Source organism: Chrysemys picta, chromosome 3 (genome assembly GCF_011386835.1).
Source record: "Chrysemys picta bellii isolate R12L10 chromosome 3, ASM1138683v2, whole genome shotgun sequence".
NCBI classification, from domain to species: Eukaryota; Metazoa; Chordata; order Testudines; family Emydidae; genus Chrysemys; species Chrysemys picta.
This window is the reverse complement of record NC_088793.1, coordinates 149967002-149981290: the sequence shown is the minus strand read 5'-3', so window position 1 is coordinate 149981290 and position 14289 is coordinate 149967002. Positions and strand designations below refer to the sequence as shown.

General features: G+C 43.2%; 1 protein-coding gene across 1 annotated transcript in view; it reads right to left on the bottom strand.

The window, feature by feature from the left end:
• The window catches only part of DNAH8 (dynein axonemal heavy chain 8), a 595636-nt gene that overhangs the window by 159187 nt on the left and 422160 nt on the right, over nucleotides 1–14289 (bottom strand). The window contains exons 54-56 of the mRNA XM_065589982.1: nucleotides 12168–12405; nucleotides 8255–8397; nucleotides 2684–2818 (exon numbers count right to left, since the gene is read on the bottom strand). Of these exons, the coding sequence (XP_065446054.1) occupies nucleotides 2684–2818; nucleotides 8255–8397; nucleotides 12168–12405 (516 nt within the window). The remainder of the gene's footprint in view (nucleotides 1–2683; nucleotides 2819–8254; nucleotides 8398–12167; nucleotides 12406–14289) is intronic.

Below are 14289 nucleotides of genomic sequence, written 5' to 3'. Positions count from 1 at the left end.
GAATGGGAAAGTAAAGAAGAAAAGGTCTAAACCCTGACTTTTATACCATTTTCTCATTAAAGTTATGAGTTAGGTCTTTAAAAGAGGGTGCTTCATTTTGCCTTTTTGGGACCCAGAGCCCATGGAGTTTGCAAGACTAACCCCTTGAGCAGGCTGTTTGGCATCCCCTTTCGTTCAAGAACCCTTCAAAGGGAAATCCTTGCTCCTATTTGAGGCTTTCCACCATTGTTTCACTGCTTTGAGCAAGGAAACGGAAGCACCAGCTAACTAATTCAACTCTGGCAATTGCCCTGGCAGTGCAGGTGTCGTGGCTTGCCTAGCACTTGCCCTCGAGCACCTGAAATGCTCCCTACAGTACCTGTTGAACTTGATTTTATGCTTGCATAGTTTATCTGCAGCTACAAAGGGAGTCTGCTAGAGCAGTGCTGCACCAGAGGACCCAGAGGATTAGAGTCTCAATGCTCTAATGATTCCTCAACTGAGGAAAAGGAGAGAAGAGCTAGAGGCTGAAGTTAGATCATTACTGTAAAAAAAGAAATGAAAGATAAAGAAGAGAAACTAAACCATCAAGCTTTTCTATAGGATTTTCTAGTGGTCTGAGGTGAAGTGTGGGTCTTAGTCCTGGAGCCCCTAGTGAAAACAGCAAATGGTTTCAGAGTTCCACAGGAAAGAAGCACAGCCCATTCATGAAGAATGAGGAAACCTGTGCAGCAGAATTAACAATTTACTGTAAAAGTGATTTGGTGTGGAATTATCTAAAATGCCTAAGTGATTTAGGAGAACAAGACCCATTGACGTTCATAGATTCATAGATTCCCAGGACAGAAGGGACCATTGTGATCATGTAGTCTGACCTCCTATATAATACAGGCCGATGAATTTCCCCAAAATAATTCCTACAGTCAATGGGACTTGTGTGCCTAAATCGTTTAGGAGCTTCTGGAAACCTCAGCCTTTATCATCAGAACTTTAAAGTACATTTTATATATTTATACAGGAAAAAAATACACTAGTACTGTGACAGGTTTCAGAGTAGCAGCCGTGTTAGTCTGTATCTGCAAAAAGAACAGGAATACTTGTGGCACCTTAGAGACTAACACATTTATTAGAGCATAAGCTTTCGTGGACTACAGCCCACTTCTTCGGATGCATATAGAGTGGAATAAATATTGAGGAGATATATATACACACAAACAGAAAGCATAAACAGGTGGGAGTTGTCTTACCAACTCTGGGAGGCCAAATAAGTAAGAGGAAAAAAAACTAACGCCCCTACTCTACTTGCGCTACATTGATGACATCTTCATCATCTGGACCCATGGAAAAGAAGCCCTTGAGGAATTTCACCATGATTTCAATAATTTCCATCCCACCATCAACCTCAGCCTAGATCAATCCACACAAGCGGCCCATTTCCTGGACACTACTGTGCTAATAAGCAATGGTCACATAAATACCACCCTATACCGGAAACCTACTGACCGCTACACTTACCTACATGCCTCCAGCTTCCATCCAGGACACACCACACGATCCATTGTCTACAGCCAAGCTCTAAGATATAACCGCATTTGCTCCAATCCCTCAGATAGAGTCAAGCACCTACAAGATCTCTATCAAGCATTCTTAAAACTACAATACCCACCTGCTGAAGTGAAAAAACAGATTGACAGAGCCAGACGAGTACCCAGAAGTCACCTCCTACAAGACAGGCCCAACAAAGAAAATAACAGAACACCACTAGCTGTCACCTTCAGCCCCCAACTAAAACCTCTCCAGCGCATCATCAGAGATCTACAACCTATCCTGAAAGATGATCCTTTACTCTCATAGATCTTGGGAGACAGACCTGTCCTCGCTTACAGACAACCCCCCAACCTAAAGCAAATACTCACCAGCAACCACACATCACTGAACAAAACCACTGACCCAGGAACCTATCCTTGTAACAAAGCCCGATGCCAACTCTGTCCACATATCTATTCAAGTAACATCATCATAGGACCTAATCACATCAGCCATACCATCAGGGGCTCGTTCACCTGCACATCTACCAATGTGATATATGCCATCATGTGCCAGCAATGCCCCTCTGCCATGTACATTGGCCAAACCGGACAGTCTCTACGCAAAAGAATTAATGGACACAAATCTGACATCAGGAATCATAATACTCAAAAACCAGTGGGAGAACACTTTAACCTGTCTGATCATTCAATGTCAGACCTGCGGGTGGCTATCTTACAACAGAAAAACTTCAAAAACAGACTCCAACGAGAGACTGCTGAGCTGGAATTGATATGCAAACTAGACACAATCAACTCAGGATTGAATAAGGACTGGGAATGGCTGAGCCATTACAAACATGGAATCTATCTCCCCGTGTAAGTATTCTCACACTTCTTATCAAACTGTCTGTACTGGGCTATCTTGATTATCACTTCAAAAGTTTTTTTTCCTCTTACTTAATTGGCCTCTCAGAGTTGGTAAGACAACTCCCACCTGTTTATGCTCTCTGTATGTGTGTATATATATCTCCTCAATATTTATTCCACTCTATATGCATCCAAAGAAGTGGGCTGTAGTCCACGAAAGCTTATGCTCTAATAAATGTGTTAGTCTCTAAGGTGCCACAAGTACTCCTGTTCTTTTTACTAGTACTGTGTAAGATCTATGATTTTACCTGAAACATAAATGGTTCTGTGGCAGAGGAAAAGTTTAAACTTTTTGACAAATGTTCTTCAGGATCATATTTTTTCAAATAACTTTTAATCATTACAGTCTTTGCAGTTCCCTGTTCTCCTGTGAGCAAAACTGCCTGTAATAAAAATTTTAGAAAGACAGATATTATAAAACTGATAATTAAATGACTTACTGTATAGAAAATTATTTTAAAACAAAGAATATATAAAAATAATAAACTACTGTATTGATTTATTAATGTAATTATGCTGGCGGCCTGTCTGTGCTACCGTATGAATTGACAAACTATTAGGTTTCTGTCCCTTCCGGTTTCCCTGACACAAATTAACTACTGAAGTTCGAATGTTAGAGGGAAGGAATGAAGTGAAAAGGATACTGGAGAAAGTTTTACAAATTTTATCCAGTAGTCTCAGTTTATCCCATTTTTCTGACACGATCACTGCCAAAGTCTCCTTAAAATGGGCAGTTCAACCTCCAAGAAATGGCTGTGGGGTGGAGAGCACTGGATTAGTCAAAGCAGTCAGGGCCGGCCTTAGGGAAAATGGCACCCTGGGCAAACTTATATTTTGACACCTCTAGCCCCTGTGGGTACCCCCCCCCCCCAGCTCCCCACCCTCCATCTCTTCTGTCCCCCAAAAGTTCCTCAGGTGCCCCACCCCCCCATCACCTCTGGCCCCCATGGCTTCCCACACACCCCCATCGCCTCCAGACCCCTCCGCCTCTTCCCAGTGCTTAATTTATATTGAAAGAGTTGCCAGAGCTCAGCCTCAGCACAAATTAAGGCACCCAGCTCTGAAGGCAACGCCACCACCAGCAGCAGCGCATTAGTAACGGTAGCATAGTATATGATGTATTGCCACTCTTATTTCTTCACTGCTGCTGAGGCTTGTGATGCCTGGTGCTCAGTCTGCAGCTCAAGGCAGGCTCTGTGCTGTCACATGGGGGCTGCATCTTGCCGGAACCCATGGCCATCCTGCAGCCCTCTGGGTACTCTTGGCTCACCAGGAGCACCATTTCAGATTTTGGTGAGGGGTGCATCTTTAACCTGAAAACTAGACTTTTTTGCAGATAATAATTTAGAAATTAGCTGACAGGAGCACTGCATCTAAGTGCTCTATAAAGAAAGAAAAAATATATCCAAACACCAATTAAAGCCATATATTAAAGTTTAGAACAATCAGGAGATAATACAGCAAGATATTCCCAATCCCATGCCTTGCGGTATCAATTTTGGAGCTTTAACACAGATATCAGAAACTCAAGTTTGATACTTTGTACACTATCTTTAGGAGAAATAAATAAAAATGAATAAAATCTGCTTACTTTCTCTAACAGACACAATCTGTGTTACTGCCACTTTATTTTAGTCAATTGTTTTTCACTCCACTAAAAATGTATTTACTTAATTTTAACATATGCATTTAAGGTTTTATTTTCTCTTTTATTAAGAACAGGAATTTATTTGTCTAATTATGTTGGCATTTATGTTTATTGATCACAATCACGTGTGTGACTCACTAACATTTGACTCCATCATTACTATTACTATCAGACTTGGAACCACATTTATTTTTGTACGAATTTTAAGTTATTTTACAGATATAACTAAAAATACTATTTTAAAATAAGCGGCCTTCATCTGCACAGTATCTAAAATTATGTGTTTAGCTATATTTTTTTAAACTGGCATTGCTAAGGTAAGTACAAGCAAAATTTACATTCTAAAAGGATACTATTATTTGATTGTATCACTTTAAATAATGAAAGCACGATATGGCAATAAAAGTAATAATGATAATTACTACAGCAAGGACAGGTTAGGCATTTTAGAACTCACTACTCAAAGAACTAAATTTATGCATAAGAGAGAAATATAATTATGAAATACACAGACCAGTCAAAAAACTAAAATATCAATACTGTAATCCTTAATGAACTTTGAATGAATAAAATTACAGAAATTATAAATCCCTTGTGCATTTCGACAGGAAGTACCAAGAAGTAACAACAACAACGTCTGTGTGTGTGTGTGAGAGAGTATGTGTGTATGTGTGCGTGTGTGACAAAGTGAGAGATAGTGTTGGGGGGAGCGTGTGTGTGTGTTGAGGGAGTGTGTGTGAGAGAGAGAGAGAGCGTATGTTGGGGAAGTGTGTGTGTGTGTGTGTGTGTGTGTGAGAGTGAGAGAGAGAGAGAGAGAGAGAGAGAGAGAGAGAGAGAGACTGTGTGTGTGTGAAACACAGAGAGTGTGTGTTGAGGGAGTGTGTGAGAGTGTGTGTGCGCGCGATGGGGGAGTGTGTGTGTGTGTGTGTGTGTGTGTGTGTGTGTGAGAGAGAGAGAGAGAGAGAGAGAGAGAGAGCGTGTATGTATGTGTTAGGGGGAGTGTGTGTGTGAGAATGTGTGTGTGTATGTTGGGGGCATGTGTGTGAGTGTGTGTGTGTGTATGTGTTGGGGGAGTGTGTGTGTGTGTTGGGAGGAGTGTGAGTGTACCTGAGTATGTCAGTGCACTGTCTCTTTAAGCAGAACATTCAGGCGCCTCAACAGCAGCGCCAGCAGCACCCACTCCCAACCCAGAGACAACAGCACAGACACACTCCTCCTGACCCACATCCCAGCTCAGCGGAGACCAGGTACATGGGTGGGGACAGGGGGACACCCCAACATCAGTGCCTCCATCCCCGGTTTTGCACAGCAAATAGGAGGCGAGCTCCAGGTCACAAGCAGCTTGGCCAGGGGCAGCTCCATTAGCTTCGGAGGAGTTATCTGGCTGGTCCAGCTGCCATCCCCCACCCCCTGCACCTCGGTCCATCTGCCCTCTCCAGACACTGATAAGAAACAATAACCTTAGTGTTAGCTAGTGAACTATGTTCAATAGGGCTCATCAGGCCCATAAACATGTAGACATATCCAGCTTCTCGTCCACTGTAATCCCCAGGTCCTTTTCTGCAGAACTGCTGCTTAGCCAGTTGGTCCCCAGCATGTAGCAGTGCATGGGATTCTGCCTTCCTAAGTGCAGGACTCTGCACTTGTCCTTATCGAACCTCATCAGATTTCTTTTGGCCCAATCCTCCAATTTGTCTAGGTCACTCTGGACCCTATCCCTACCCTTCAGCATATCTACTTCTCCCCCCAGATTAGTGTCATCTGCGAACTTTCTGAGGGTGCAATTCATCCCATCATCCAGATCATTGATAAAGATGTTGAACAAAACCGGCCCCAGGACCGACCCCTGGGGCACTCCGCTTGATACCGGCTGCCAACTAGACATCGAGCCGTTGATCACTACCCATTGAGCCCAATAATCTATCCAGCTTTCTATCCACCTTATAGTCCATTCATCCAATCCATACTTTTTTAACTTGCTGGCAAGAATACTGTGGGAGACTGTATCAAAAGCTTTGCTAAAGTCAAGATATATCACATCCACCGCTTTCCCCATATTCATAGAGTCAGTTATCTCATCATAGAAGGCAATCAGGTTGGTCAGGCATGACTTGCCCTTGGTGAATCCATGTTCACTGTTCCTGATCACCTTACTCTCCTCCAAGTGCTTCAAAATAGTCTCCTTGAGGACCTGCTCCATGATTTTGCCAGGGACTGAAGTGAGGCTGTAGTTCCGTGGGTTCTCTTTCTTCCCTTTTTAAAATATGGGCACTATATTTGCCTTTTTCCAATCGTCCGGGATCTCCCCCGATCGCCACGAGTTTTCAAAGATAATGGCCAATAGCTCTGCAATCAGATCAGCCAACTCCCTCAGCACCCTTGGATGCATTAGATCTGGACCCATGGACTTGTGCATGTCCAGCTTTTCTAAATAGTCCTTAATCTGTTCTTTCAGCACTGAGGGCTGCTCACCTCCTCCCCATACTGTGTTGCCCAGTGCAGCAGTCTGGGAGCTGACCTTGTCTGTGAAGACCGAGGCAAAAAAAGCATTGAGTACTTCAGCTTTTTCCACATCGTCCGTCACTATGTTGCCTTCCCATTCAGTAAGGTTCCCACACTTTCCCTGACCTTCTTGTAGCTAACATACCTGTAGAAACCCTTCTTGTTACCCTTCACATCCCTTGCTAGCTGCAACTCCAATTGTGCCTTGGCCTTCCTGATTACAGCCCTGTATGCTCTAGCCATATTTTTATACTCCTCCCTAGTCATCTGTCCAAATTTCCACTTCTTGTAAGCTTCCTTTCTGAGTTTAAGCTCAAGATTTCACTGTTAAGCCAAGCTGTTCGCCTGCCATATTTGCTATTCTTTCTGCACTTCAGGATAGTTTGTTCCTGCGCCCTCAATAAGGCTTCTTTAAAATACAGCCAGCTCTTCTGGACTCCTTGCCCCCTCATATGAGCTTCCCAGGGGATCCTGCCCATCAGTTCCCTAAGGGAGTCAAAGTCTGCTTTTCTGAAGTCCAGGATCCGTATTTTGCTACTCTCCTTTCTTCTTTTTGTGAGGATCCTGAACTCAACCATCTCATGGTCACTGCTGCCTAGGTTGCCACCCACTTCTACTTCTCCTACCAATTCTTCCCTGTTTGTAAACAGCAGGTCAAAAGGAGCATGGCCCCTAGTTTGTTGCTCCAGCACTTGTACCAGGAAGTTGTCCCCAACACTCTCCAAAAACTTCCTGGATTGTCTGTGCATTGCTGTATTGTTCTGTCACCAGATGTCAGGGTGATTGAAGTCCCCCATTAGTACCAGGGCCTGTGATCTGGAAACTTCAGTTAGTTGTCCAAAGAAAACCGCGTCTACCTCATCCTTCTGATCCGGTGGTCTATAGCACACGCCCACCACGACATCACCCTTGTTGCTCTCACCTCTAAACTTAACCCAAAGACTCTCAACAGTCTTTTGCATGTACTATTTTTTGCATGTACTATTTTTTGCAAACCCTCTGGGTGTACGATAAGTGCATTTTACACATTGAAATTAAATAAACCATATTACTACTCCAAAGATTTGTTATTTATTTCCAGGTGTAGTTCAAGGTATTAATTTTGCTCTTGAAAGTATTTTCTGCTTTAAATTGTTACTAAATGAGAAGCATTCTCTCCCTTTGTACTTTCATGACAGTTGGGATTAGCTATTGCTTTCCCATTGAAAGAACTTCATATAACCAAGGGTGGTGGCAGGCTGTTTTTAGTGGATGTCCCTTGACTCTGAAATCCACCTTCCCAATTCATCTAAGAGAGCATTAGTCTGTTGATACTCAGAAACTGATGGTAAGATCTCCCCTAGCCTTTTTCCTGAGAGGAAAAAAGGCAGGGGTTATTTGGATTATATTTAACATGTTTTTTGTGTGTGTATAACTAATTCTATTGATCTTTTACCCAATGAGCTTTATTTTAAGTGTTTTATGTGGACAAAGAGACATTTGTGAGGGCAAATTTGTAGATAACGAAAATAATGTAAATACAATTAAATAAATGTACAACCTGACCAAATCTGAGTAGAGATAGAGAATATAAAGAGGGATTATCACATCCCTGTTTTATGACAGGAAGCCTCTTTATGTTACACCATATATATTAGCTTTACAATTAAATAAGAAATAGTGTACTTACTTTATGTTGCTTAGCAATTGTTTCTACCAAAAACTGAGTTCTGACATTGTCTACATTTGGAACCAGAATAGATGCATAATCTGGGATACTTTCTGTTGGATAAACATATTCCTGAACTCTTTTATTCCAGTGTTCCCAGTCACCTAAAAAGAGCAACAAATGGAAAATATAGTACCTAATAATTCTCTGTCTGCATTTAGTAGCTCCACTAGTCAAAATATTGTGTTTTCTCCTCTCTGCAGTAGACCCAAAGACAGCTCAACAACAGGTAGTTCAGTAGCAGAAGAAGCTGTCTGGGGAGTGAAGTTGTCAGACTCAAAGAGAAGCCTTTCTCTTCTGTGCCTCCTACCAAGAGGACAAGGAAATGCAGGGTGTGTAGGGAGGCTTCAAACTTATTCCACGTCTCTGCCACAAACCAAAAGAAGATGGTGAGCTAACCAATTCTTTCTTGGTGCAGCAACTTGAAGTTATGATTGGAGAAAGGAATAACTTTTAAAATGCTACATTTTTAAATGTGTACCCTACACTGTTGGAATGGCAGTTTGCATCTGAGGTTGCCTAGCTTCTTGGTTCTTTGATATTTCTATTTGTTGCCAATAGACAGAGCCTCACATAGCCCAACTGGTCTAAAATCTGATAAAATACTTTCTGGTTGAGGAATTATTCCAACAGATCTACTGTTTGTCTGCTTAACCAATTGGACCTCATGTTCAGATTTCCTTTTGTATTTTTATGCTGGAAGGTGTTAATGGCTGCCATCAAGAGGATCTTTCCGCTATAGACAGTCACAACCCCCCCTTAAAAGCCTATGGGTGTGATAACCACCCTCCTTCAGGCTCAATGGATGGAGCAATTAAATCCCCTTCACTAGAGGCGGATTAAGATTTATTGGGGCCCTAGGCACAAAGAACATTTGGGCCTTCCAAATCACCCCTGTCATGGGTCCCCACCCCCTGCACCTCCCCTTCCCCCCATGGCCCTGCCTCCTGGCCTAGCCAGAAGCCAGGTGGTGGTAAGAGCTGCTCAGGGAGCCCAGCCCACTGTCAGGAGCCCTGCACCATCCACCTGCCATGAGTGGTGCGCCATGGGGGCAGGGACATGGGCCCCCTGACCCTCCACCCAGGGCAGATGGAAGGTCCCAGCTCCCCACAGCTGCCCAGGCTACCTAGGTGGTTCTTATTACAGCCTAGGGTGATCATACATCCCGCTTTGACCAGGACAGTCCCCTGTTTAAACCCTGTCCCAGACGTCCCGACTTTGTTAGCAAAACTGGGCATTTGTCCATTTGTACTTGCCAGCTGAGTTGGCAAGAGCTAATAGGACAAATGCCCAGTTTTCTGAGGGGGGCTGAGGGAGGTAAGCAGCAGGGTTGGGGGGGCACAGGCTTTGGCCAAGTCTTTGCAGGGGAGGGGTTTGGGACAGGTCCATGGGGGAGAGGGTGGGGGAGAGGGGCTTGGGTCACATCTGCATGTGGGGGGAGAGGGGCTCGGAACCGGCATGTGTGTTGGAGGGGAGCTCAGGCCACATCTACATGAGGAGTGCATGGGAGAGGGGCTCAAGACCAGGGGCAGAGGCTCAGGCCAGGTCCATGCATGGGGGGAAGGGGAGGCTGTGGAGATCCAGATCCATGAACGGGGGCGGGCATGGGGGAGAGGGGTTTGGGTGAGCAGCTTGGCCAGCTCCACGCGGGGGAATATGCTCACTCTACTACGGCTGGGCTCTGGGTTCTGGCCTGGCCAGGGCCTCAGAGGAAAGAGTAGGAGCAGGGCGGCGGGCCCCGGGGAAGAGGAGGAGCAGAGGTGGGGCCAGAGTTCTGCCACTCCTGCAGGGGCACCCTTATTGGCCAGGGCCCTGGGCCGTGACCCCGGTGGCCCGTGCAGAAATCCACCCCTTCCCTTTATGTAGTAAGAGGAGTACTTTACATAGTATTGGAAACAATAGGAAGCAACTGCCCAAGACACTGAGCCACATGAAAAAGATATCCAGAGCTGAAATGTGTGGGCTGAGGGTTTTTCCTAGGACTAACTGCAAATGCTGGGGCTGGGGTTTGATTGGTTTCAGCTGTGTGTGTAAGTAGCAGAAAGCAAGTGGAAAGCAAGAGAAGCAGTTGTGAGCTTGGCCCTGGGAGGCAGCTGAGTGACAGAGCTTCTTTTTGGCACAGTACTCAATGGAAAGACACACTTGGATTCTGAGCCTCCCATTGTTTGTTTCTACTGTGTTCAGGGAAATGGGACTTTGTGTACATTCTTTATAAACAGGATTTCACCAAAGAAATACTTGACTCTCCTGCCGGATTAATAAATGGCATCATAGTTCCATAGGACAGTAGGAAGTTACTTCTGTGATGAACAAAAAGTAATGACTAGTTGACCATTATCAACCCCAAATTATAAAGTAATCCACATGGATGGAAATTTAAAATGATACTAAACACCCCAAGAATTTCTAAATATTATAGATGATAATTTCCTAACTCAAAAAGTGTTGCATCCAACATGGAAGAAATCTATATTAGACCTTGTCTTGACAGTTAAATAGGAATTGATCATGGAAAGGAGGATCCAGTAGGGGAGACACAGAAGATGCTTTTCTGACAAGAAGGCCAACAAAGTAGAGGGGACCAACAAGTAAGTGTTCGTTCATCAGTGCTGACGTAAATTGGACAAGCTGGAATGATGAAGAGGGACCCGGAAATGTGAAGACACCATTCTCAAAAGGCCTGAAGAGGCCAGAGTCAACAGCGCTACATCAAATGCAGCCAATGAGTGTCTAGATTTGTGGTGACTCAAATTGATACTGGAGGACTTACTTCAAGTCTTCTTAGAAGATCAAGACTTTGAGCACTTGTCAGCATGGAATGCTTGGAGGAGGCTGATGGTGAAGGCAAAGAGTGACATTTCACACCAGACTTGTTCTTTGAATCACAAACAGTCAAAGGAGCACTGTTTGTGGACTCTGAATCTGCCACCTCGCCAGGACTCAGTTCTGATGGGGGGGCACATTACCTCTTTCATATGGTAAACTCTGAGATAGAAATCTCTGTTTTTTGTCTTGGTGGGAAGGAGGTACAAATAGAGCATTTGTCCCTCACATGGTCCTCACAAAAGCAAATCAAGCTGCTCTTATGCCTGTCTGTAACAGGGAAAACAGCCCAATGCATTCCACACAGCTGGAAACCTGGGGATTTTTTCCATAATACCTGGTGGATTTATGTAACTAAATACTATAACCAATTAACCTAACTATACTACACTAAATACTATCTATAACTATGTATGCTATAGAAATTTTGAAATGCTGGTTAAGCAAAGCAAATGCTATGGGTGGGCTTCAACTCTTGCCATGGGGGTGAGAAAGAATTGAGAGGCAGTTGGTGAAAATGCACCTTTTATAATCTCATCTCCGTGCATGAGGAAGTGGCACATACATTGCCTAGTAGTACTGCTGGCAAAAGTCGTTGACTCAAATGTGTTGGATGCACATACACCTGCAGTGGAATGTATATGTGCACAATAAGTCAAAGGAGAACCAATACTGTTTGAGAAAAAATGTGAAAGATAAAGTAAAATTAAGCTAATACAGAAATAACATGCTCAAAAATTACCTATACTGTAGACTAATTAAGGACCCTCAATAGAAAGAATCCATGAAAACTAAATTAAAAACAAGACGTATAAAAATGATTACTAATCCAAACAGACCTCAACTCCTCCACTGCTTACCTCCAGATACATAACTTGCATTCAGATTCCATAAGATTAGTGTGCCAATAGGGTCTTAGCAAGAAAGGAAAGCTCTGACCATGTGACCAAATAATATGTAATTATAGAGTACTTTTATATTTCTAACCAACCTTATTTATTTAAAAAATTCCATTAATTATCAAAAAGAATGTCAATGTGTTTTCTCTTACCATAATCAGTAACATGAAACTCATACATTGTTTGATTGGTGTGTTTAGGGATTTCTGGCAAATCTAATTTGCTATCATTTGCTCGAATGAAGGCTTCCAGTTTATCCCTGCTATCCAACTCCAGGAGAGCACCTAAACTCCACATTAATCCAAAAGCAAACAATTTATGAAGATGTGCTGGAGATGAAATACCGCCTTCTTCCTTTGAGGGAATCAAACCCTCCAAAAGATTAATAGACTGGAAATATAAAAAAAAACAGCATTAAGAAAATACTACAGTCAGTTTTTAGCTCCATATATATTCATACATTAAAAACACATTTCGAAAACCAGTCAAGGTTGCTAAAGAACAATGTCGAACTCAAAATTATAACAAGGAAATACAGAGTAAAGCCATATATATAACCATGGGTAAAATTTTCAAAGGAACCTATGTGACTTAGGAGCCTAAGTCTCATTTTCAAAAGTGACTTAAGTATTTAGGAGTCTGTCTCCTTGAAAATTAATCAGCTAGATTTTTAAAGGTATTTATGGGGACTAAATTCACAAAGAAACATTGTCACCTAACTTTTAGGTGACCAGAAAAACATTGGGATTCACAAAGCCTGAGTTTGGCACCTAGGCTCCCTATACAATGTATGAGGAGAGACAGGCATCTCTGAATAGGATTCACAAAAGCCAGCATGCTATGCAGCTCCTCGCCTAAGACAGCCCATGGGAGATTTCAAGCTAAAGGGTGTGGGCTAAGGCTCACCTTTCTCTTGGAGACAGGTATCTAAGGTCGGGCTGCCATGAGGCACCTCCTCTGCTTGGGATTCTCAGCAGCAAACCCTGTCCTGGCTTTAGGCACCTACCCCATTTCAGCAAGAAGCCCAGGAGGACAAGGAGGAGGAGGTAGTAGCTTATAACTTTTAACCCACTGATTAGACTACTCATCTGGGATGTGAGATATTCCTTGTTCAAGTCCCCCCTCTACCTGAGGGGCAGAAGAGAATTAAAGTAGGATCTGCTTCATCTGAGGTGAGTGCCCTAATTACTGTACTATAGGATATTCTGATATAGGGCGCCCTCATTCTTTCCTGTTGAAGCTGTTCCACTGTGGATAAATTATAAAAGAATCATTGGCCCATCATCACCATCATCTAGCCATTTTGTGTAAGCTCACCTATAAGGACTGATCTGGTAGGCAAGGTCTGAGCACACTTACTGTATCAGGTCTCACTGGCAAGTTAGGCAGACATGTGAGGCTGCAGCATGCATGCTCAGAGGCAGTAATATAGGCATCTATGGAACTTTTACAGCAAAAAAAAAGCACACTGACTGAGTTTAGGTGCCCACATAGGGTTTGGCAGCAGCTGAGTGGAGGTTTTGTGAATCACAGTAGCAGTTAGGTGTCTAAGACCTTTTGTGAACCTAGCTCATAGTCTTTAAATCTACGGCAGAAGATGAAAAAATAATGCTCATCTGTAACAGACATTTTTCTGCCAAAAACAAATCAACACACTATTTGAAAACACTCGGACTCCTTCTATCTTGAAAAGGAAAAATACATGGAAACGTGCCAAAGTACAAGAGACAAAGTGCCAAATCACCTCAGCGAGAATGCAGGTATGCACAAGCGCGCAAGCACACACACAAAAGTTCCAGAAGACTGCATGGCTTATTGATGTCTCTGCGTTCCTCCACACCAACTGAGATGCCTTCAAACATCTTCACAAACTAGGCTGTACTCACCAATCAAGTAGTCTCCAGGTGTAAGTCCAAAACTCACACTGAACCCAGTGTTCCAATCCACCTCAAAAAGGGAAAAGCTCCTAGGTTCCATCCCTTTCTCAAGTATGAAATTGATTTACTTGATGTAGAGCGCATAACCCTCTCACCCTCTGCCCAATGGGCTAGAAACCACAAGGGAACACCAGACAAGAAAAGAGACTGGTCACCTAACAGGAATGACCACCCTCTTTCCAAAAGGCTAAAAAAAAAACCCGGGATGTGGTGTTGTCTGATTAAAATATAACCATGCAAATCATTATTGCTGCCACTGTTATATAATTGCAACGAATCTTATACAAAGTATAACTCATGGCCATAAAGGGTTAAACAGCTTGCAGGCTGGATGACC